The 21,595-nt window shown below is 51.6% G+C and overlaps 1 protein-coding gene across 1 annotated transcript; it reads left to right on the top strand.

The window, feature by feature from the left end:
• Window positions 1-964: 964 nt before the first annotated feature.
• Window positions 965-20,419, top strand: ncbp3 (nuclear cap binding subunit 3). The gene is made up of 13 exons (XM_030069179.1): window positions 965-1,176; window positions 6,232-6,297; window positions 6,612-6,705; window positions 6,941-7,066; window positions 7,281-7,400; window positions 7,518-7,657; window positions 13,906-14,014; window positions 14,228-14,327; window positions 14,628-14,737; window positions 14,868-15,171; window positions 15,716-15,981; window positions 17,146-17,328; window positions 17,616-20,419. Exons 1-13 carry the CDS (start codon window positions 994-996, stop codon window positions 17,954-17,956), a joined length of 2,142 nt encoding a protein of 713 aa, XP_029925039.1. The 5' UTR covers window positions 965-993; the 3' UTR covers window positions 17,957-20,419.
• The last annotated feature ends 1,176 nt before the right edge of the window (window positions 20,420-21,595 follow it).

Below are 21,595 nucleotides of genomic sequence, written 5' to 3'. Positions count from 1 at the left end.
AGCTAACCGACAGTTAGTTGTTACATAGTTGCTAATCCCGGATCATTTCAGCACGTTTTTGTGTGTTTGTGTTTTATATAATGATGAATTACCCAGTGTTTGTTGATGTCAAAGAAAGTTACAAATTGTAACATTTGATTTATTTATTCTTTAACTATCTGCCAAGCTACAAATCAACTACATCCTGGCAAGGGCAGAATAGTAAGAGTATAAGAAAGTGAAGTAAAAGAAAACTATTTTTTCTTGTAAATTTATGAATTTATAAGATCAGAATTTTCCAGAGAGTTTTTCAAAAAAGTATTTTCTTGTAAATTTCCAACTTGAATCTCAGAAAGTGGGAGTTTTTAGCCAAATTGTAGTGGCACTGCAGAGGCGATAAAAAGCAGTTTTGGTGGTGTTTTTCAAATCTCTCCAGGTCAGGGAAAACTAAATTACTTTTATCTCCTTGTAAACACTTGTGAGAGAATCAAGAGTGGTCATCTTCTGGCCAAGCAAGAAAGCCAAACTTTATTTAACCAGCTGCAAACCTGATGAGCAGGAAATGGAAAATTAAAATCTAGAAACCACAGAGCGTGATCTACTTTGGCTCGGCGTCTTTTGATCAGGACAGAAAGATTGGATCCTGTTTTTCTTTATTCTCGACTTCATGGATTATAAAGAGTTATTTCTTCAGCGTAATGTGGGGAAAACAACTTTATTTATGCAGACTGAAAGTCATCAGGGATTTAAAATAGGGGTTAAAGGATTAAAATTTATGAAAAAATGTCAGTGTTTTTTTTTTTTTTTCCTCTAAATTGTCCCCACATCCTCCGTGCAGTTCATTCTCAACACAGCAGAAAAATCTGTAAAATATGTAAATAAATTAAAACTCTATCTCGGTGGTCCCGGGCTTGTGGGCGGGGCCATCCCCGCTGCGTCATCAGCCAAGCGGAAACAGAAGCGCATGACTAGCGCCGGGTCACGAAAACAACCGCAACCGTTCCAAGTGGCGCCATGGCGGCTGTGCGCAGCTTACGGGTGTCGGTGAAATCCGACAGTGGCTCCGATCGCTCCGACTCCGACTCCGACTCCGAGTCCGACAGAGAGGCCCGCGAGTCCGAGCCCATGGAGGTGGAGGAGGGCGAGCTGGAGGCGGAAGACATCTCCGTGAACCGCTCCCTGAAGGAGCTGCTGCCGGTGAGTGAGGGGGCCAGGCCCGGAGGCTCCGCGGGCTCGCCTGCCGCCAAGCCCGGCGGAGCTGCGCCGAGTGCCGCCGCCTGTTAACCGCGTCTGCCAGGCTAGCCGGGGAGCAGCCGCTCGCACCGCGGCTGTTTGTGTGCGGCGAACCGCCTCTGACACGGGCCAGCAGCGGCCTCACCGCCCGGGTGGCTTTGTTTATTAGCTAACGTTAGCTATCAGCAGCCTGTTGTTTGAATCACTTGTTGCTAGCCTGCTAGCCGCGGTGCGCGCGTCCCTTCCTGGATGGAGCGCGCCCTCAGCGCCGCGCCGCGCCGGCCTCCAGGCGGAAACCTGCCGCTTCCACGTTTAGTCGCTTTGCGGACAAAATTCAGACATAGATGAAAAACACTCGGAGCGCCTGGCGAGTCGACAGGAGCTCCTCTTTAATTCGGCTTGTATCCTGTAACACTCAACAGTTTTTGCTTCGCCGTCCCGTCAGCTCTCCGCTCCGCCTTGCCGCTCAGTGCCGCGGGCTGGTTCCGCTAACACGCACCGCGCCGAGCGGTGAGCACCGAGGCTGGGGGCTGGAGGCTGCGGGCTGGAGGCTGGAGGCTGGGGGCTGGAGGCTGGAGGCTGGGGGCTGCAGGCTGGAGGCTGGAGGCTGGGGGCTGGAGGCTGGAGGCTGGGGGCTGGAGGCTGGAGGCTGGGGGCTGGAGGCTGGAGGCTGGAGGCTGGGGGCTGGAGGCTGGGGGCTGCAGGCTGCGGGCTGGAGGGTGGGGGCTGGAGGCTGGGGGCTGGAGGCTGGGGGCTGCAGGCTGGGGGCTGCAGGCTGGAGGCTGGGGGCTGGGGGCTGCAGGCTGGGGGCTGGAGGCTGGAGGCTGGGGGCTGGAGGCTGGAGGGTGGGGGCTGGGGGCTGGAGGCTGGGGGCTGGAGGCTGGGGGCTGGAGGCTGGAGGCTGGGGGCTGGGGGCTGGGGGCTGTGGTGATATGTGGCAGAGCCGAACCATTCATCGTCATCATATCGTTATCTCGATATGAACATGCAAGATATTCATAGATAGATAGATAGATAGATACTTTATTCATCCCGCAGGAAATTCGCACATATCTCAGAAGGCAGCTATGGACAATATCAGCTGTGGGGTTAGAGGTTAGCCTGAGACAGTGATTGGGCTGTTGTGATCAATCAGATATTTTGAAGTAATTGCAGTTTCTGCATCCAGTTGGTGTGATTATGCTGTTTGTTTGTTTGTTTGTTTGTTTGTTTGTTTTTTTGAATGCCCAGTTTTCACTGGTTGCAGCAACATGATTGGTTTTAGTTTTTTACCATTTAATGCAGCCTAAGAGATGATTGGTCTGATAAATACAACAGGTTATTTAGCTGCATTTTCTACGGCCATTTGCTGTTATTGTGCTGTTTGTTCTAGAATGCTTAATTTCACTGTTGCTACACTTAAAATTTCAAAAAAGTGTGAAGCCATAGTCATATATTGTCTTTCGTTGAGACACTTGGCATCAGTATTATAATGTCCATATGGAGCAGCTCTAGTTTGTGGCTTGTATATTATTTTGGAGTGTTAAAGTGGCGAGCCTGAGGCCTGCAGAGGTCTTGTTGTGTACGCTCTAATGGTTTGTTAGATATCTGTTAACTTTGAGACTCTCTGACTTCACGCTGAGTTCATGTTTAGTTTTACACTCGTGTTCACACTGCAGTGACCAGGCTGGTCTCATGGTGTGTGGTTGTGGTGGTGAAGCAGCACAGCGTCATGTGGGGTTGTTCCTCTGTGTGTTCTTGATGTCTCTTTAAGAATATGTCGATTTTCAGGTGATTTGCGGTGCTTTGTTTTTGCGTTTCTGTGCTCCTGTCAGTTGCTTTGCCTTGGCCCTGGCTCCACCTGGCACTAACATCTGAGTTCAGGTGGAAACAGCAGCAGTGTGTCCTCAGTGCGTCTTGAGATCTGATCTCTCAGGACATTCAGAGGCCTGAGATGCTTTAGTCCCCATTGCATTAGAGGTGTAAACACACGTGTCCCAGGACGCGTTGAAGGACCGCCTGTTCACCTGACGTCCTCTGTCTTCAGCTCTGGTCCAGACCAACACCCTGACAGACCGGCCAGACCGGCCCTTTAAAGACATGATAGGAGAAATTTGGTGATCTCTAAAATATCTATTGAGAACATGAAGGGTTTTTCTTCAATATAAAATCAGGAGGTGGCAGCCTTTCTTAAATTTCTTGCTCCAGCATAATTAAGCAAATTCCTTCTAACACTTGATGCATTTGAGTTAGTATAGATACCACAGAAATACTACAGGTGCCAGTGTGAATGGTTGAAAGTCATTTTATAGTTCACACACTGTATGCCTGACGCTCGTTTCACCTCTTTTTTTAATCTAGTCTGTCATTTCTGACACACATCAGAGCCGCGGCAGTGGAAGAGGCCCCGCCCACCTGCCCACCTAAACATGCAGGTTGATTTATCCACCGCAGCGTAGAACCTAACCCAACTACAAAACACACGACACAACTAAAAACCTCAACTCAGAAAACAACCTGCAATGGAAATCGTGTGTTTATCTGCACATGGAGTGGGAAAGTTTAAGTAAAGTAAAGTAAAATAAAGTATACTTTATTGTCCCGAGGGTAGCAGGGCAGATCCCTGATACAGGAAGTGAGTGGGCTCTGGAATCCTCAGTGCCTCCCTGAGCCCTGACCTTTCAGACAGACTGCATGTGACCCTGCTCTGGGTGACCCACACTCTGCAGGGCGGTTTGGACCGGACACCCCAACCTGGACTTGAACTGACCCGTCAGACGTCCCAGGTCTGCACGCCGTGCTGTACCACACTCTGTAAAACCATTTGGACAAATCCAAACAGGAGCCTGCTGCTGACAGCGTCCAGTCTCAGTGTTGTGAGAAAGCTCAGTGCAAACACCTGAAAACACCAGGTGCTGTGTGAAGACACCTGACGTGTGGCTGTGTCATGGAGGCTCACTGCAGGGGGTCAGAAGGCGCTCTGGGTCATGGACCACATTAAAGACTAGGTGGTGGGCATCACCCCAGTCTACACACTCACAGAGTGAGACCTGATCACAGGTGAGACGCAGGTGAGACGCGTGGTGATGCCAGGTGTGAACACACACACTGACGGCTGTATACCTGTGTTTGCATCACTTCAGTGCAGGTGGAGACGGAGCGGGACTGGGACCAAGGCTGCAGTGGGCTGATGGGTTTTGGTGGATTTTCCTGTACAGATCAGTGTCATTGTCTGATGTGGGCCACTTACAGCACGCTGCTGACTGTTCTTTCCTCTGCATAGATAGATAGATAGATATACTTTATTGATCCCAAACAGGGAAATTCTGGAGTGTTGGTGATCCCAGCCCTGGATCAGCCTTTACTATCTTGTCAGCCTTTGTCTTTGTGTAACGGTGTCCTTCTGTGTTTGAAACTTTTTTTTTTTTTTTTTTTTTTTTTTTTTTTATGCTGCCATTTTGAGCAGGACTCCCTGGAAGAAGAGACGTTGTGTCTCAATGGGACCTTCCTGGTAAAATAAAGGATAAATAAATTATGAGCCGGTGGAGAAGTGAAGTTGGTTTCCCATTGAGAGTTTAGTGTGATAGAACATGGATGGAGAACACACACACACACACACACACACACACACACACACACCTGTAGAGGTGTGAAGACGGCACACGTCTGTCTGGCAGTGAAGAAGTGATTTCTCAGACTGTGTGGGAGTTATCGTCATGTTTCAGCCTCTGACCTCAGGGTGTGACTGTTGGAGCGATCGACACACTGATCAGTGCTGATTGATCAGTGCTGATTGATCAGTGCTGATTGGATGAAACAATCTCATACAATAATTCATTTAGTTCTTCAAAAGTCCAAAGTAATCTCGTCAGATTGTTCGTCCTGTAAAGCTCAGCCCTGCAGACAGACGTCTCCTCTGTTAAATACGAGGCTTCTCAACTGGAATCAGTGACTTTGATGGAAAAAAAAAAATCAAAAGAGCTGCCACCCGCTGAGTTATTTTACATCAAAGATTTTTTTTCACAGTTTGATTTTCAATTCCAGATTTATTTATTAATGACTTTGCCTTTGATGTTGAGTGATCCAGATTTATTCATATTTTATGACTTTTACTCAGACGCTGGGTTCAACAGTTTATCTAATAAAGTCAAACCCAGGTCATTTTCCACAGCGTCAGATCTTTTTTATGTCTTTATGTTTTTGTTTCCACGCAGGGCGGCCGGGGGGGGGGGGATATTGTCCAATTAATCAGCTGTTGGTGTTTTCCCTCCCCAAAGTATACTTATATTGTTTATGCTGAGTTTTGGTGCTTCAAACTAAATTTCGTTGTGTTTTTATATACAATGACAATATCTATCTGTCTTATACTGGCCTTAAAAATGTGTGCAAGCAGCATTTAGCGCACTGCAAAAACTCTAAATCTTACCAAGATTATTTGTCTTATTTCAAGTCAAAAATGTCTTATTCCTAGTCAAAATATCTCATTACACTTAAAATAAGACATGATCACCTCAGAAGTAACTTGTTTTTAGACAATTGTCTCTTGTTTCCAGTGAAAATTTGCTTGTTTCATTGGCAAAATTTGCCAGTGGAAAAAATGAAAATTCACTTGAAATAAGTGAAAATTAGCTAGAAACAAGAAACAAATTTTGCCAATGAAACAAGCAAATTTTCACTTGAAACAAGAGACAATTGTCTAAAAACAAGTTACTTCTGAGGTGATCATGTCTTATTTTAAGTGTAATGAGATATTTTGACTAGGAATAAGACATTTTTGACTTGAAATAAGACAAATAATCTTGGTAAGATTTAGAGTTTTTGCAGTGCAGCTGTCCAATCAGGACACAGGGTGTGTCCCCGCCCAGTCCATAAGCACACATCCCCATTAAAGCAGTACAGAGGTGTGGAGGTGAGCACCTGAACTCATCCTGACAGCACCAAGGAAGTCAAAGCTCAAACAGACGACCAGGAAAAGTCGAGCTGCAAAGTGTCCCGTCCCCCCGGCTCTGACCCCGTCCTGTCTGTCTGTCTGCCTTTCAGGACACGAGTCGGCGCTACGAGAACAAAGCCGGGGCGTTCATCACCGGGATCGACGTCAACTCCAAGGTACGCCACCGACACACACCTTCACCTGCCCTCAGCCTGCCGGGCTCTCGTCACCGCCAGCCAGCCGGACGTCCTGTCAGCACACGACACACACCGCCACACCACGCCATGCAACACACCACGCGACACACACCGCACAGCGCCACGACACACAACACACCACGCTACACACACCGCACAGTGCCATGACACACAACACGCCACGCGACACACACCGCACAGCGCCACGACACACACTGAGTATGTGAGACCTGCTGTGTTAACTCTCTCTCTCTCTCTGTGTGTGTGTGTGTGTGTGTGTGTGTGTGTCTCAGGAGGCCATAGAGAGGAAGGAGAAGCGTGCGAGGCGGTTCCACGTGTGCCTTGCTCAGAGGAGCGTCGTGCTCGATAAAGACGTGCTGAAGACAGGTACCAACACCAGACCGACTTCACTGCACAGCCACTGCACTGTTGGCTTTACCAAACACACTTCACTGCCCCCGACTGCCCTGTCAGACACATCAAACTGTAGTTTGTACTTGTGTGTGTGTGTGTGTGCGTGTGTGCGTGTGTGTGTGCGTGTGTGTGTGCGCGTGTGTGTGTGCGTGTGTGTGTGCGTGTGCGTGTGTGTGTGCGTGTGTGTGTGTGTGTGTGTGTGTGGCAGCCATCCCCAGGGTGCGTCTGGAGGCGGTCCATGTGACGGGCGTGGACGACATGAGCACGCAGGACGTCTTCGGATACTTCAAGGAGTATCCACCTGCTCACATCGAGTGGATCGATGACACTTCCTGTGAGGCTCACACACACACACACACACACACACACACTCACACAAAACACAGATGGCTCTTCCTCCATATCCTCCTTCTTCTTCTTCTTCTGCCTCCTCTTCTTCTTCTCCTTCTTCTTCCTCTCCTTCTTGGAGCTGTGGCTTCAGAATCTGTTGACATGAAACGCCTCACCTTCCTCTCTGGTTACTGAGCGGCGCTCTCTGTGTTTCCTAGGCAACGTGGTGTGGCTGGATGACATCACGTCCACCCGGGCGCTCATCAACAGCAGCCGCATGCCCGACCTGGAGGCCGTTACCACGGAGATGAGCAGCAAGCCCAGCGAGCCCAGCAAAGGTATCAGAGCAGACCACACACACACCGCTGTTACACACTCTGTGCACAGCAGTGTGTGAGCATGATGTGTGTGTGTGTGTGTGTGTGTGTGTGTGTGTGTGTGTGTGTGTGTTGCAGGTCGGCGGGGTGAATGCTCAGATGAGGATGAGGATGATGAAGAGGAGGGGGAGGTGGAGGAGGAGGCAGAGAAGAAGAGCAGCGAGGAGATCGAAGCTAAAGAGAGCGACACCGAGCAGAAGAGCACCGAGCGCACCCAGGTGATCAATACTGATCAATACTGATCAGTCCTCATCAATACCAATCAGTCCACATCAATACTGATCAATACTGATCAGTCCACATCAATACTGATCAGTCCACATCAGTCCTGATCAATACTGATCAGTCCACATCAATACTGATCAGTCCACATCAATACTGATCAGTCCACATCTATACCGATCAGTCCACATCAGTGCTGATCAGTCCACATCCTGATCACGCCCTGATCACGTACTGATCATGTACTGATCTCGTCCTGATCACGTACTGATCACGTCCTGATCTCGTCCTGATCTCGTCCTGATCTCGTCCTGATCACGTCCTGATCACGTCCTGATCACGTACTGATCACGTCCTGATCACGTCCTGATCACGTCCTGATCTCGTCCTGATCTCGTACTGATCACGTCCTGATCACGTCCTGATCACGTACTGATCACGTACTGATCACGTCCTGATCTCGTCCTGATCTCGTCCTGATCTCGTCCTGATCACGTCCTGATCACGTCCTGATCACGTCCTGATCACGTCCTGATCACGTCCTGATCACGTCCTGATCACGTACTGATCACGTCCTGATCACGTACTGATCTCGTCCTGATCACCAGCCGTCCAGCTGTCCTCCTCTGGTTGGGCTTTGGTTTTGGCTGACCTGCTGTCAAGCCAGTTAGTGTGACGGGCGTCTGGTGGGCGTGTGACGGGCGTCTGGTGGGCGTGTGACGGGCGTCTGGTGGGCGTGTGACGGGCGTCTGGTGGGCGTGTGACGGGCGTGTGACGGGCGTCTGGTGGGCGTGTGACGGGCGTCTGGTGGGCGTGTGACGGGCGTCTGGTGGGCGTGTGACGGGCGTGTGACGGGCGTCTGGTGGGCGTGTGACGGGCGTCTGGTGGGCGTGTGACGGGCGTCTGGTGGGCGTGTGACGGGCGTGTGACGGGCGTCTGGTGGGCGTGTGACGGGCGTCTGGTGGGCGTCTGGTGGGCGTCTAGTGGGCGTCTGGTGGGCGTGTGACGGGCGTCTGGTGGGCGTGTGACGGGCGTCTGGTGGGCGTGTGACGGGCGTCTGGTGGGCGTGTGACGGGCGTCTGGTGGGCGTGTGACGGGCGTCTGGTGGGCGTGTGACGGGCGTCTGGTGGGCGTGTGACGGGCATCTGGTGGGCGTGTGACGGGCGTCTGGTGGGCGTGTGACGGGCGTGTGACAGGCGTCTGGTGGGCGTGTGACGGGCGTGTGACAGGCGTCTGGTGGGCGTGTGACGGGCGTGTGACAGGCGTCTGGTGGGCGTGCACAGCAGTGGAAATGTTGAAGAGTTTTTCTTTCAGTTTCCAGCCGGACGCTTCGCCCCCGGGGAAATCCTCAGGAACCAGCGGAGGCTTTGCTGCTGGGCTGCAGGAGGGTCTGATGTGAGGTCAGGAGCGTCGGGGCGGTCCCACGCCGCTCGGGTCAAACTCGACGTCTCAGGCCGTTTGTCTCTCAGTGTTTCTGTCCTGCTCTGTGACTGGTCAGCTGTCATCAAACTGATGATGTCACATTTCAAAACAGAGGGACAGAAATGATCTGTCCTGTTTATGTTTCAAAACCAATTTAAATAAAAAAAAAAGAGGCTGCTGAAATTCAGACTCTTGTGTGTGCATGGCCCCTGAGGGCCCCCACTGCATCTGCACCTGCTGTGTTTGTTCCCAGGAACAGGAGCAGCTGGCAGGTAACACCTGACCTTGATCTTCTCTTGGAGCCTCTCAGCACAGCACAGCAGCTCTGCTCAGGCTGACACCTGCTGGTCAAATCATGTCATTACACTGGTGTTACTGGCTGGGACGGTTATGTCATACTAGGTTGATTAATATTGATGCATCTAATCAGATTGATTGATCCGCTGGCTGATGTGCTGTGGTCTCATGAGGCTCTGCTCTGTGGTGTGTGTTAGTGTGTGTGTGTGTGTGTGTGTGTGTGTGTGTGTGTGTGTGTGTGTGTGTGTGTGTGACGTCAGCGTTGTGTGTTCCTTGTTTTAAAGGCGGCAGTGCAGTGCAGGAGCTCATCTGTCATTTGTCTCATATCCACATGATGCATGCCCAGTGTACACGTCCTCACAGCTGGGCCTGGGTGACGGGGTCACATGGTCATGTGGTCACATGGTCACATGATCAGCGTCCCGTGCCCGTATGATCAGGCAGCAGACAGCAGCTGTCTGATTGGCTCTGCGCTGATGAAGCTCACATCAAAGCTGCAGACGTCATGGCTGCAGCCGCTGAGACAAAGCCTTTGCTCCAAAGCAGCGTGAGGGCTGATTTCTCTGTGTGAATGTAGGATGAGGCACGGTGCCATCTGTAGCTGCAGAGCAGACCTCAGGTCAGCTGGTTGGAGACACGTGAAAACCGGCATCACGTCGTCTTCATCGACCGGCATGAAGCACAGAGGTCACGCAGAAAAGTGAAGTGGGCCTCAGCGGTGTCACGTCGCTCAACATGGAGCAGGAAGCCCCAGCGGCGCCCTCTGCAGGAGCCACCTCTGCGTGTGTGCATTTTGACAGGAGCGTAAATGGCCTCAGTCAAAAAATGTGCCAGCATTGGAAGCGTGCACAGATCAGCAGTGGACCTCCTCCATCACCACACCTCCACTTTACATAGCCAGATTGTCCATGCATCCATCCATCTTCTATCGCTTATCCGGGGCCAGGTTGTGGGGGCAGCCGTCTAAGCAGAGATGCCCAGACTTCCCTCTCCCCAGACACTTCCGCCAGCTCCTCAGGAGGAACCCCAAGGCGTTCCCAGGCCAGCCGAGAGACATAGTCCCTCCAGCGTGTCCTGGGTCTTCCCCGGGGCCTCCTCCCGGTGGGGCATGCCTGGAACACCTCCCCAGGGAGGCGTCCGGGGGCATCCGAAACAGATGCCTGAGCCACCTCAACTGGTTCCTCTCGATGCGGAGGAGCAGCGGCTCTACTCCGAGCTCCTCACCCTATCTCTAAGGGAGCGCCCGGCCACCCTGCGAAGGAAACTCATTTCGGCCGCTTGTATCCGCGATCTTGTCCTTTCGGTCATTACCCAAAGCTCATGACCATAGGTGAGGGTAGGAACTTAGATTGACTGGTAAATCGAGAGCTTTGCCTTTCAGCTCAGCTCCTTCTTCACCACGACGGACCGGTACACCGACTGCATCACTGCGGAGGCTGCACCGATCCGCCTGTCAATCTCACGCTCCATCCTTCCCTCACTCGTGAACAAGACCCCGAGATACTTAAACTCCTCCACTTGAGGCAGGACTTCTCCACCAACCCGGAGAGGGCATGCCACCTTTTTCCGGTCGAGAACCATGGCCTCGGACTTGGAGGTGCTGATTCTCATCCCCGCCGCTTCACACTCGGCTGCAAACCTCCCCAGTGCCTGCTGAAGGTCCTGCATCGATGGGGCCAACAGGACGACATCATCCGCAAAAAGCAGCGATGAAATCCTGTGGCTCCCAAACAGGACTCTCTCCGGCCCCTGGCTGCGCCTAGAAATTCTGTCCATAAAGATTATGAACAGAACCGGTGATAAAGGGCAGCCCTGCCGGAGTCCAACATGCACTGGGAACAAGTCTGACTTATTGCCGGTAATGCGAACCAAGCTCCTGCTCCGGTCGTACAGGGACTGAACAGCCCTTAGCAAAGGGCCTCGGACCCCATACTCCCGGAGCACCCCCCACAGGGCACCATGAGGGACACGGTTCTCCAGATCCACAAAACACATGTGAACTGGTTGGGCAAACTTCCACGAACCCTCAAGCACCCTCCGGAGGGTATAGAGCTGGTCCAGTGTTCCACGGCCGGGACGAAAACCGCATTGTTCCTCCTGAATCTGAGGTTCGACTGTCGGCCGAATCCTCCTCTCCAGCACCCTGGCGTAGACCTTCCCGGGTAGGCTTAGAAGTGTGATCCCCTGGTAGTTGGAACACACTCTCCGGTCCCCCTTCTTATAAAGGGGGACCACCACCCCGGTCTGCCACTCCAGAGGCACTGTCCCCAACTGCCATGCGATGTTGCAGAGGCGTGTCGGCCAAGACAGCCCCACAACATCCAGAGACTTGAGATACTCAGGGCGGATCTCATCCACCCCCGCCACTCTGCCACTGAGGAGCTTACAAACCACCTCAGTGACCTCAGCTTGGGTGATGGACGAGTCCACCCCCGAGTCCTCAACCTCTGCCTCCTCAGCAGAAGACGTGACGGTGGGATTGAGGAGACCCTTGAAGTATTCCTTCCACTGCCCGACAATATCCCCAGTTGACGTCAGCAGCCCCCCACCTGCACTGTAAACAGTGTCAGTACTGCTTCCCCCTCCTGAGGCGCCAGACAGTTTGCTAGAATTTCTTCAAGGCCGACCGATAATCCTCCTCCATGGCCTGCCCAAACTCCTCCCAGCTTCGAGTTTTTGCCTCTGCCACTGCCCGAGCCGCGGCACGCCTGGCCTGCCGGTACCCGTCAGCTGCCTCAGGAGTCCCACTGGCCAACACGGACCGGTAGGACTCCTTCTTCAGCTTGACGGCATCCCTTACTTCCGGTGTCCACCACCGGGTTCTGGGATTGCCGCCACGACAAGCACCAGAGACCTTGCGGCCACAGCTCCAAACAGCCGCATCGACAATGGAGGACGAGAACATGGTCCATTCGGACTCAATGTCCCCAGCCTCCCTCGGGAGCTGGGAGAAGGTCTCCTGGAGGTGGGAGTTGAAGACCCCCCTAACAGAGGGTTCAGCCAGACGTTCCCAACAGACCCTCACAGTACGTTTGGGCCTGCCAGGTCTGTCAAGCTTCCCCCTCCGCCAGCGGATCCAACTCACCACCAGGTGGTGATCAGTTGACAGCTCAGCCCCTTTCTTCACCCGAGTGTCCAAGACATACGGCCGGAGATCAGATGAAACGACAACAAAGTCGATCATCGACCTCCGACCTAGGGTGTCCTGGTGCCACGTGCACTTATGGACACCAGTTGCTCGAACATGGTGTTCGTTATGGACAAACTGTGACTAGCACAGAAGTCCAATAACAGAACAGCACTCGGGTTCAGATCAGGGAGGCCGTTTCTCCCAATCACCCCACTCCAGGTGTCACTGTCGCTGCCCATGTGAGCGTTGAAGTCCCCCAGTAGAACAATGGAGTCCCCAGTCGGAGCACTAACCAGTACCCCTCCCAGGGACTCCAAGAAGGCCGGGTACTCGACACTGCCATTTGGCTCGTAGGCACAAACAACAATGAGAGCCCTCTCCCCAACCTGAAGGCGCAGAGAGGCGACCCTCTCGTTCACCAGGGTGAACCCCAACACATGGCGGCTAAGCTGGGGGGCTATGAGCAAGCCCACACCTGCCCGCCGCCTCTCACCGGGGGCAACTCCAGCGTAGTGGAGGGTCCAGCCCCTTTCGCGGAGCTGGGTTCCAGAGCCCAAGCTGTGCGTGGAGGTGAGCCCGACTATTTCTAGCCGGTACCTCTCGACCTCCCGCACAAGCTCAGGCTCCCCTGTCCCCATTGCCAGCCGTTGCGTCCAGGGATCGGGTCGCCGAGGCCCTCGCCTTCGACTGCCGCCCAATCCACAAAGCACTGGCCCCTTACGGCTTCCCTTGTGGGTGGTGAGCCCGCAGAGGGTTGGACCCACGTCACCAGTTCAGGCTGGGCCTGGCTGGGCCCGGCTGGGCCCCGTGGGCAAAGGCCCGGCCACCAGGCGCTCACTCACAAGCCCCAACCCCAGGCCTGGCTCCAGGGTGGGGCCCCGGCTCCGCCGTACCGGGCGATGTCACGGTCCTTGGTAATCTTCTCTTCATAAGGGCTTTTTGAACTGCACTTAGTCTGGCTCATCACCTAGGACCTGTTTGCCATGGGAGACCGTAACAGGGGCAAGATGCCCCCGGCAACATAGCTCCTAGGATCATGTGGGCACACAAACCCCTCCACCACGGTAAGGTGGCAGTTCAAGGAGGGGATAACCAGATTGTAGAATGGCATATGATGATGATGATGTACTTTTTATTTGTCGGGTATATCATTCAAAGTGTAAAAGCACAATAGGCCTCTCCATGTGCTCACCTTCATATGAGCTGTGCGTTCATGTGGTTTACTGAGAGATCACACTGCATCCTCAGTGTTCATATGGAGGTGTCAGGTCACAGGTACTCTGCAAGGCTGAAATGGAAAATGTGTGTGTGTGTGTGTGTGTGTGTGTGTGTGTGTGTGTGTGTGTGTGTGTGTGTGTGTGTGTGTGTGTGTGTGTGTGCGTGCGTGCATGCCAGGTGTCAGACCTCTCTCAGGCTGAAACAGAGTCTCTGCTCAGAAACGACCTGCGGCCGGCCATCAAACCTTTTAAAGGCAACAAGCTGTTCCTGCGCTTTGCCACACAGGGTGAGACACACACACACACACACACACACGGGGCTGGAGTGTCAGTGTTGGTGAAGCAGGGTTTCTCTCAGACCAGAGTGTGTGCACGCTGCTCCGTTAGCAGTGACCCAGTCAGTCAGCTCAGCCAATCAGAATAAAGCATATGAAGTGTGTGAAGTCTGTGCTGCTGCAGCGTGATTGGCTGAGCCTGTGTGTGTCACTTCCTGTTGTCAGACGATAAGAAGGAGCCGGGCGCCGCTCGCCGCAGCCGATACTACATGAAGTACGGAAACCCCAACTACGGAGGCATGAAGGGCATCCTGAGCAACTCCTGGTACACACACACACACACAGTTTTTTGGTATAAAAACATGCGGGCGTGACAGGCAGAGTGGGTAAAACAGCTAAAAGACAGTTCACTTCACGTTCCATTTTAAAAATAAATCTTTAGTGAACATCCTCTGGGGTTCAGTTAGGCTCCGCCCCCTGACGGACAGGGGGCGGAGCCTAACTGCTGCTCTCCTTCACCGCAAGGAGGATAGATTCACATATTTACTCTGGAAAAACAACTAAGAAATATCAAATATTTGCTGACGTGTGTGTGTGTGTGTGTGTGTGTGTGTGTGTTCCACAGGAAGAGGAGGTATCACACCCGCAGGATCCAGAGAGATGTCATCAAGAGCAAGAAGCCTCTGATTGGTGACAGCATGGGACACACCCCGCCGTACACACACCGCCACTCTGGTACACACACACACACACACACATGCAGTGTCATGGGTTTCAGAAGAATTTCAAACAGACAGAGCAGGGCGGCTCTGATTGGCTGAGTGAGCAGCCAATCAGAGCCGCCCTGCCGTTGCTGTGTGTGCAGCCGACCTGGTGAACCTGCCAGAGGAGCCCATCAAGGAGGAGGAGGAGGAGGAGGAGGAGGAGGAGGAGCGGGCCGAGGAGGACATGGACTCGGACGACAGGGTGGTGGAGTACAAGGAGCGAGGGCTGCGCTCGGCGGGGGCGGGGCTCCGCGGCCGGGCGGGGCGCTCGCCCTCGCCCTGGTCCGAGTCGGACGAGATGGACTACGACCTGGAGCTGAAGATGATCTCCACGCCGTCGCCCAAGAAGAGCATGAAGATGACCATGTACGCCGACGAGCTGGAGAGCCACCTGAAGAGCATACGGTCAGACAGAGCCCTTACCTTACTCACATCACCCTTAACTTAATGTGCTCACACTCACCTGAAGTTCACATGTTAACTTAAACTTTACCTGGAGCCTTATCCTGTCACCTTTCACCTTTAACCTTTAAACGTCACCTTAACCCACATCCAGTCAGCCAGCTGCTCATTAAAGTTTAACTTAAACTTCACCTGTTTACCTTTAATTTGACCTTTTAACCATTAAACCTTCTTTACTTCTTCACCTTTTTACCTTTACATGTCACACGGACCTTAAACCTCTAACCTGCTCCTCGACTCTGTGCTCCTCTGTTTTTACCTTTAGCTTTGAAATGTTCAAAGATACCTTACCTTAAATTCACCCTTTACTCCTGCACCGGATCGTCTCACCTTGACCTTTTTACATTTTCCCCTGTATGTGTTTACAGCCTTTTTATCTTTGAAAGTTCCCTCTTCACCTTCACCTCGTCTAGACTTTATCCTTTTCCATGTTCCTCTTCGCGGTGCCTGGCTCGGTGTGGTGATGCTTCTGTGCTCCTCTGGTCAGGAACTCGGTGCGGAGCGACGGCGGCTCGGCCAGCAGCTCGGCTGGCAGCTCGGCCGGCAGCTCGGCCGGCGGCTCGGCCGGCGGCGTCAGAAACCGAATCGGCAGCAGCTCCATGAGCAGGACCAAAAGCACGTCGCCCAGCAAGGTGACGGACGTCAGGCAGCTGCTGGAGGAGAAGAGGCAGGGCCTGTCCCAGCACCGGCAGCAGCAGCAGCAGCAGCAGCAGCAGCAGCAGCGCCCCCCGCTGGCCACCGCCTCTAAGACAGGTGAGTGCGGGGTCACGGTTCGCCTAAAACTGCAGAGTGATCATCCTGGCTGCTTTCCCCACTCCGGTGGAAGCAGTGAGAACCAGAATCAGAAGAAAAACTTTATTTATTTAGAGGTTGTTCTTTAGATGGAAGATTTCAGAGATTAAAGTTGTAAATTAATGAGAAAAAAACTTGGATATTCTGTGAGATTGAAGTGTTAAATTTACAAGAAGAAACTTACAAATTTATGAGAAAAAAACTGAGATATGATAGTCACAAATTTGCAAGAAAAAACAGTGAAACCAGTTTGTCCTCCTCCTGTTGGGATCCAGTCTGAAGGAAATCCTGCTGGTCTGAGTCCAGAACCCCAACCTCCTCCTCAGCATCTGGACTCTGAAGAGACGTTGCTGTGACTTGGGCCGATTCAGAAGAAAACAATCTGCTGATTCTGGGCTCAGATCAGCAGGATCTCCTTGTTCCTGAATCCCATGTCAGAGTCGAATCTGCTGAGGGGATCAACTGCAGGGTTAGGGTCAGGTTAGGGTTAGATGGCACTCGATGTCTCACGCCAACTCCTTGATTGGGAGAAAAAAAAAAAAACCAACAACACAAGTATATGGGCTGGGTTGGTTAGGGTAAGGAGAAGGTTAGGGTTGGGTATAGTAGAAGCGGTCTAAGGTTAGGTTTAGGTATGGTTAAAAAGGTTAAGGTTAGGGTTAGGAGAAGGTTTGGGTTAGGTATGATTTGGAAAGGTTAAGGTTCGGTTTACAAAAAGGTTAGGGTTAGGTATAGGTTTGGGTTTGGTTAGGTTTAGGAAAAGGTTAGGGTTAGGTATAGTTAGAAGGTCAAGGTTAGATAAAGGTTTGGGATCGGTCAGGGTTAGGAAGAGGGTTGGGTTGGGGGTTGGGAGATTAGGGTTTGGGTGGTGGGAATCGCGAGGGGGCTTAAGGGCCGCGTGGCTGAGCCTGATGCCCAGGACTGGGATGCAGGATCCGCCAATCATGGTCCGGTTGGTCCCTCTAAAATTGATAGGGCTCAAATCAGCAGGATCTCCTTGTTCCTGAATCCCATGTCAGAGTAGAATCTACTGAGGGGATCAGCTGCAGGGTCAGGGTCAGGGTCAGGGGTTAGGGTTGTAAGGGGTATGTAAGTGTTGTGTTAACTGAGTGTGTGTCGCTGCAGACGTGAGGCAGCGGTTGGGGAAGAGGCGTTACTCTCCGGACAGACGACGCTCCGCCTCCCCCGTCTCCCACAGAGACACGCCCCCGGCCCGAGAGCCAATCAGTGACGTGCACAGCAGACTGGGCGTGGCCAGCCAAGACGCCAGAGGCCATTACTCCAGTTCATCCAAAGAGAGAAAGACAGGTGGGGACAAGCTGCTGAATGTGATTCTGGCTCATAAACATACACATAACGCTTTATTTAGTTATTTAGTTATTGTTACTAATCTCTAATACACATTTTTCTGTTTCTTATTTCTTAGAATTTCACTTCCGCTAATAATTCAGTTTTTCTCTTGAGGATTTGAGTGTCCCGCTTTGGGATCAGTGAAGTATCTCTGAGGCTGATGAGGCTGATGGGGCAGGTGGGGGCTCAGGTGTGTTGGGGGGTGAGGGGGGGTTCGGTGTGTGATGATGCCTCTGTGCCTGCAGGCCTGTGGAGCCGCCTCGGCTCCGCCGACGACGACAGCAGAGCCGAGCACGACCGCCGGCCGAGCGTCCGGGCGTCTGGCCTCTTCTCCTCCTCCAGGCTGGGCGGCGCCGATGGTGTCAGCAGCGGCGGCGGCAGCAGGAGGCGGGGCCAGCAGCGGGAAGAGGAGGATGACGAGGAGGAGGAGGAGGAGGACGACTCGACGCTGCAGAAGGTGTGGGGAGCGATGATCAAGGAGAAGCAGGAGCAGCTCTCCCACCGCATGAAGAAGAGCCGGCTGGACAACCTGCCGTCGCTGCAGATCGAGATCAGCCGCGACAGCAGCGACGAGTCGGAGCCATGAGGCGCGGCGCGGCGGGGAGGGAGGGGGCGGGGTTTCCTCACCTTTTACAGTCACCTTCATCACCAAATAAAGCTGAAAGCACCACTGTACACCGAGTCCCAGCAGAGCGCCGCACATCACCACGGAGCCGCCGGGACACGAGATCCTTTTCCTGCCAAAAGACTCCCGACGCTCCGCCTCCCCCCTCCGACCGCCACACCGGCTGCCCCTCGTTTAAAGGGACACGTCACCCATAATGCATCATTTCTGAGTCTGCACCGTGTGCTGCCTCGAATCCCCTGACGAAAGCTTTTCTCACAAGCTCTCATGTCAAACTGCTGGAGCGCAGGACAGAGGGTGGAGGCTCACAGAAACACCCCCCGAAACTAAACAGGCCCGCAGATTAACAGGAACCGAGACAGTGACCCGAAAATTAGCCACAAAAAAGAAAATATTTTTGCTGTATTATTGTAATTATTATAATGATTATATATACACAGTTTTTTAATAGTTGGATATTTTACTCTAGTTCCAACAACTTTCCAATAATTTCTTTAGGTCAGTTTCTTTTTCCTGTGTTCCTCCTCCATCGTCATCATCCTCTCCTTTTAGAAAGCTAGCGTCTTGATAATTTGGTGAAAAAAACAAACAAAAAAAAAAACAGATCTTTGCTCGAATCTTCAACTGTTGTTCTCACTTTTTAAAGCCCGCCTCCAGCTTGCTCATTGGTCAGGAATTCTGCCATTCATTTAGCTGTCTTAAAAGCGCGGATCTGCAGCTTTGGAATATTTTTTTTTTTTTTACCGTGAAAGCTTTGGAGTGAGGAGGCGGCACACGGCGAGGACTCACGGGGTGAACTGTCCCTTTAACAGGAGCGACGCCTCGTGGCTTTGGAGGCGAACCTGAACGACAGGCCGAGCTTTTCTTCTTTCATTCCACAACTTTATCGTCTGGGACGGCCCACGAAGACCCACCACTCCAAACCGGTTCAAACCGGTTCAAACCGGTTCAGGCCGGCTGCAGCGGCGTGCGTCTGAACCTTCGACCCCGACGGCGCCGGGGCCCGGTCAGCTGGTCTGTGTTCAGCTGTGGGCGTCGAACCTGCAACCTCATGTGTGTTTATTCAGTTTGTTTCCTTCCTCTTCCTTTCCCTGCGGCTCTCCGCTCACACGCCTCAGAAGTTTCAGGACTTTGGGATCAATAAATCAGTGAGCGGAGTTTTCCTTATTCCTTCAAAATAATTTATGACATTTGTTTGAATATGAAAAAGAAGGATGGATGAAGCTAGAAACAGCAAACTGCTGCCAGCTGAGACGCTTCTGTTGTCGACAGGAAGAGGTGGAGGGGGGAGGGGGGGGGGGAGGAGGGTGATGATGGGACAAAAACATGGAGTTTCAACACTGATGAATTATGATGGAGCCAGAATTCCAGATTTGGGAAAATGACTGTAGTCCAATATGACCTTTGACCTCTGAGGTGCGTGTCACAGCCCCTCGTATGGCGGTGAATCAGGGCCTTTTGTAAGAAAAAAATCATTCTGAGATAAAAGTCGTAAATTTATGAGGGAAAAAAAATCAAATTTACAAGGAAAAAAAAAAACATTTATTTTTATTATTTTATTTTATTGTTTTGGTCAATGAACTAAGAACCTGAATCAGCAAAGAAAACCTCAGAATTTTCTGGATTGAAGCGGAAAATGTACAAGAAAGAAACCCTCAAAAAATAGTTTTATTTTTATTATTAATTTTTTTTCCGTCAAGTGATGTGATTAGTTTCCTCGACCCCAAAAAAATGGAGTAAACTTGAGTTTTTTCTTGTAAATTTCTGACTTTAATCTCAGAAATTTTTTCTCAAACCCCCCTCCCCCCCGCTCCTCCATTTGTTTTGTGTTTTCTTGTTGGACTTTGTGACACGAGGCTGTGAGCTGTACTTCCTCAGAAGAGCCTTCATCCCGTGTGTCCTCCTCCTCCCCCTCCTCCTCCTCCTCCTGCTGTCGGGGGGGTCAGGCTGCCGGACGTTCTGATTGGCCGTCTGGCCGCTTCCCTTTTCCTGGTTTGAGGACATTTTCTGTCTGTTCTTTTTTTTTGTACATCACATCTTTGTGGACCTTTTTTTTTTTTTTTTTTTTTTTTTTTTAAGAGGTGTCTTTCAGCACTGTCACATGAAGTGGGGTTCAGCTGTCTGTTACACACACACACACACACACACACACACACACACACTCACACTGTATCATATCTGTCAGTGCTGTTTAAAACTGGTTGTGGCATTCATTCTTATTTTAGTGATGAACCCCGAGGCTCGGCCCATGCAGGCTGAGCTGCTGCCGTGTTTACACACACACACACACACACACACACACACACACACAGAGCGTGACTCTTCCTCCAACATGGCCGACACCACTGACGCCTGCCAAGAAACTCCTGCCCGACACATTCACACCAGGGCTGCATCTGACTTTTTTTTTTTTTTTTTTTTTTTTAATGGTCAGTCAGTCTACTGTTTATTTTTTCAGTGAATCATTCAGTGTATAAAGTGTGAAAAATAAAGCCAAAGTCTGATGGGAAATGATCCGTCTAAAGTGATGTGTTCAAATGTCTGAGCAGCGCCAAAAAAAAAACAAACAAATCATTTTATTGTGAATGTTTGACTGTAGGAAGGTTTGACTTGATAAAAGGTTTTTTTTAAAAAATTATTATTCCTTTGTTTAAATTTGGCAAAACATCAAGCAACAGCCCAGAGCACCATAGCAACGGCATAGCAACACCCCTACGTATCATAGCAACCGCCTAGCAGTACCGTAGCAGCTACCTGGTAACCACCCAGAACACCCTAACAACCACCTTGCAACTCCATAGCAACCATCAGGAAAACCATAGCAACCACCAGCAGCACCATGGCAACAATTTAGCAAAATATTCCGTATCAAATAAATAAAGGACAAGGCGGTTCGCTCACGGCCACCAGGCGTCAGGCAGCTCGGTTGAAGGTTCGAAACCTTTAGCCAGTTCTAGTTGAAGTGATGGTTGAGTTTTCTGTTGATGGGCGAACTGGTTGGACGTTTTCCTCTGAAACCTTCGACGCCACGCAAGTTCATAAAAAAATGAATATCATAGAAATAAAGGGAGGAAGAAAGAAAGAAAGAAAGAAGAAGCAGGTAAATGGAAAACGACAAAAATGACAATCACAGCAGAAAGAAGTCTGAGACGCTTCTGTCCACATGGCATCAGAGGTGTCAGTCATGTGACCCAGGACGGACTGAAGCCCCGCCCACTCACCTGCCGTCCTCTGTCCTGAGCTGTGGTACAGAGCAGCTCAGCGTCTGCACAGCTGGGAGGCAGGTCAACATCTGGGAGGACGTTCACCTGCTCCGACAGGCCGATGGCAGCTGAGGCAAGAACCTCCAGGCCTCGGGCCACAACAGCTGGCAGACATCACAGCTGTGCAGAACGAAGGAGCGTCCAGGAGCCGGACGAGAGGCTGGAGGCTGCTGGGATGGAGGAGGAAAACCTCCACCGGCAGCCGGAGAGCCTCGGTGAGACCAGTGAGACCATGCCATACCACATTTATTTATACAGCACATTTAAATACAAACAGTTGTGCCAAAGTGCTTTACAATAGATTATAAACATAAATCAATCAAAACCATATCTACAA

This window comes from Myripristis murdjan, chromosome 14 (genome assembly GCF_902150065.1).
Source record: "Myripristis murdjan chromosome 14, fMyrMur1.1, whole genome shotgun sequence".
NCBI lineage: Eukaryota > Metazoa > Chordata > Actinopteri > Holocentriformes > Holocentridae > Myripristis > Myripristis murdjan.
The sequence above is the reverse complement of the archived record's forward strand: the minus strand, read 5'-3'. Positions and strand labels throughout refer to the sequence as shown.

What these genes read in the sequence shown, in the direction of transcription:
- ncbp3 (XM_030069179.1), top strand. Translation starts at nt 994, where the DNA reads ATGGCGGCTGTGCGCAGCTTACGGGTGTCGGTGAAATCCGACAGTGGC. An exon ending in GGATCGACGTCAACTCCAAG is followed by an intron (nt 6,298 to 6,611) that starts GTACGCCACCGA and finishes TGTGTGTCTCAG; the next exon opens with GAGGCCATAGAGAGGAAGGA. An exon ending in TAAAGACGTGCTGAAGACAG is followed by an intron (nt 6,706 to 6,940) that starts GTACCAACACCA and finishes TGTGTGTGGCAG; the next exon opens with CCATCCCCAGGGTGCGTCTG.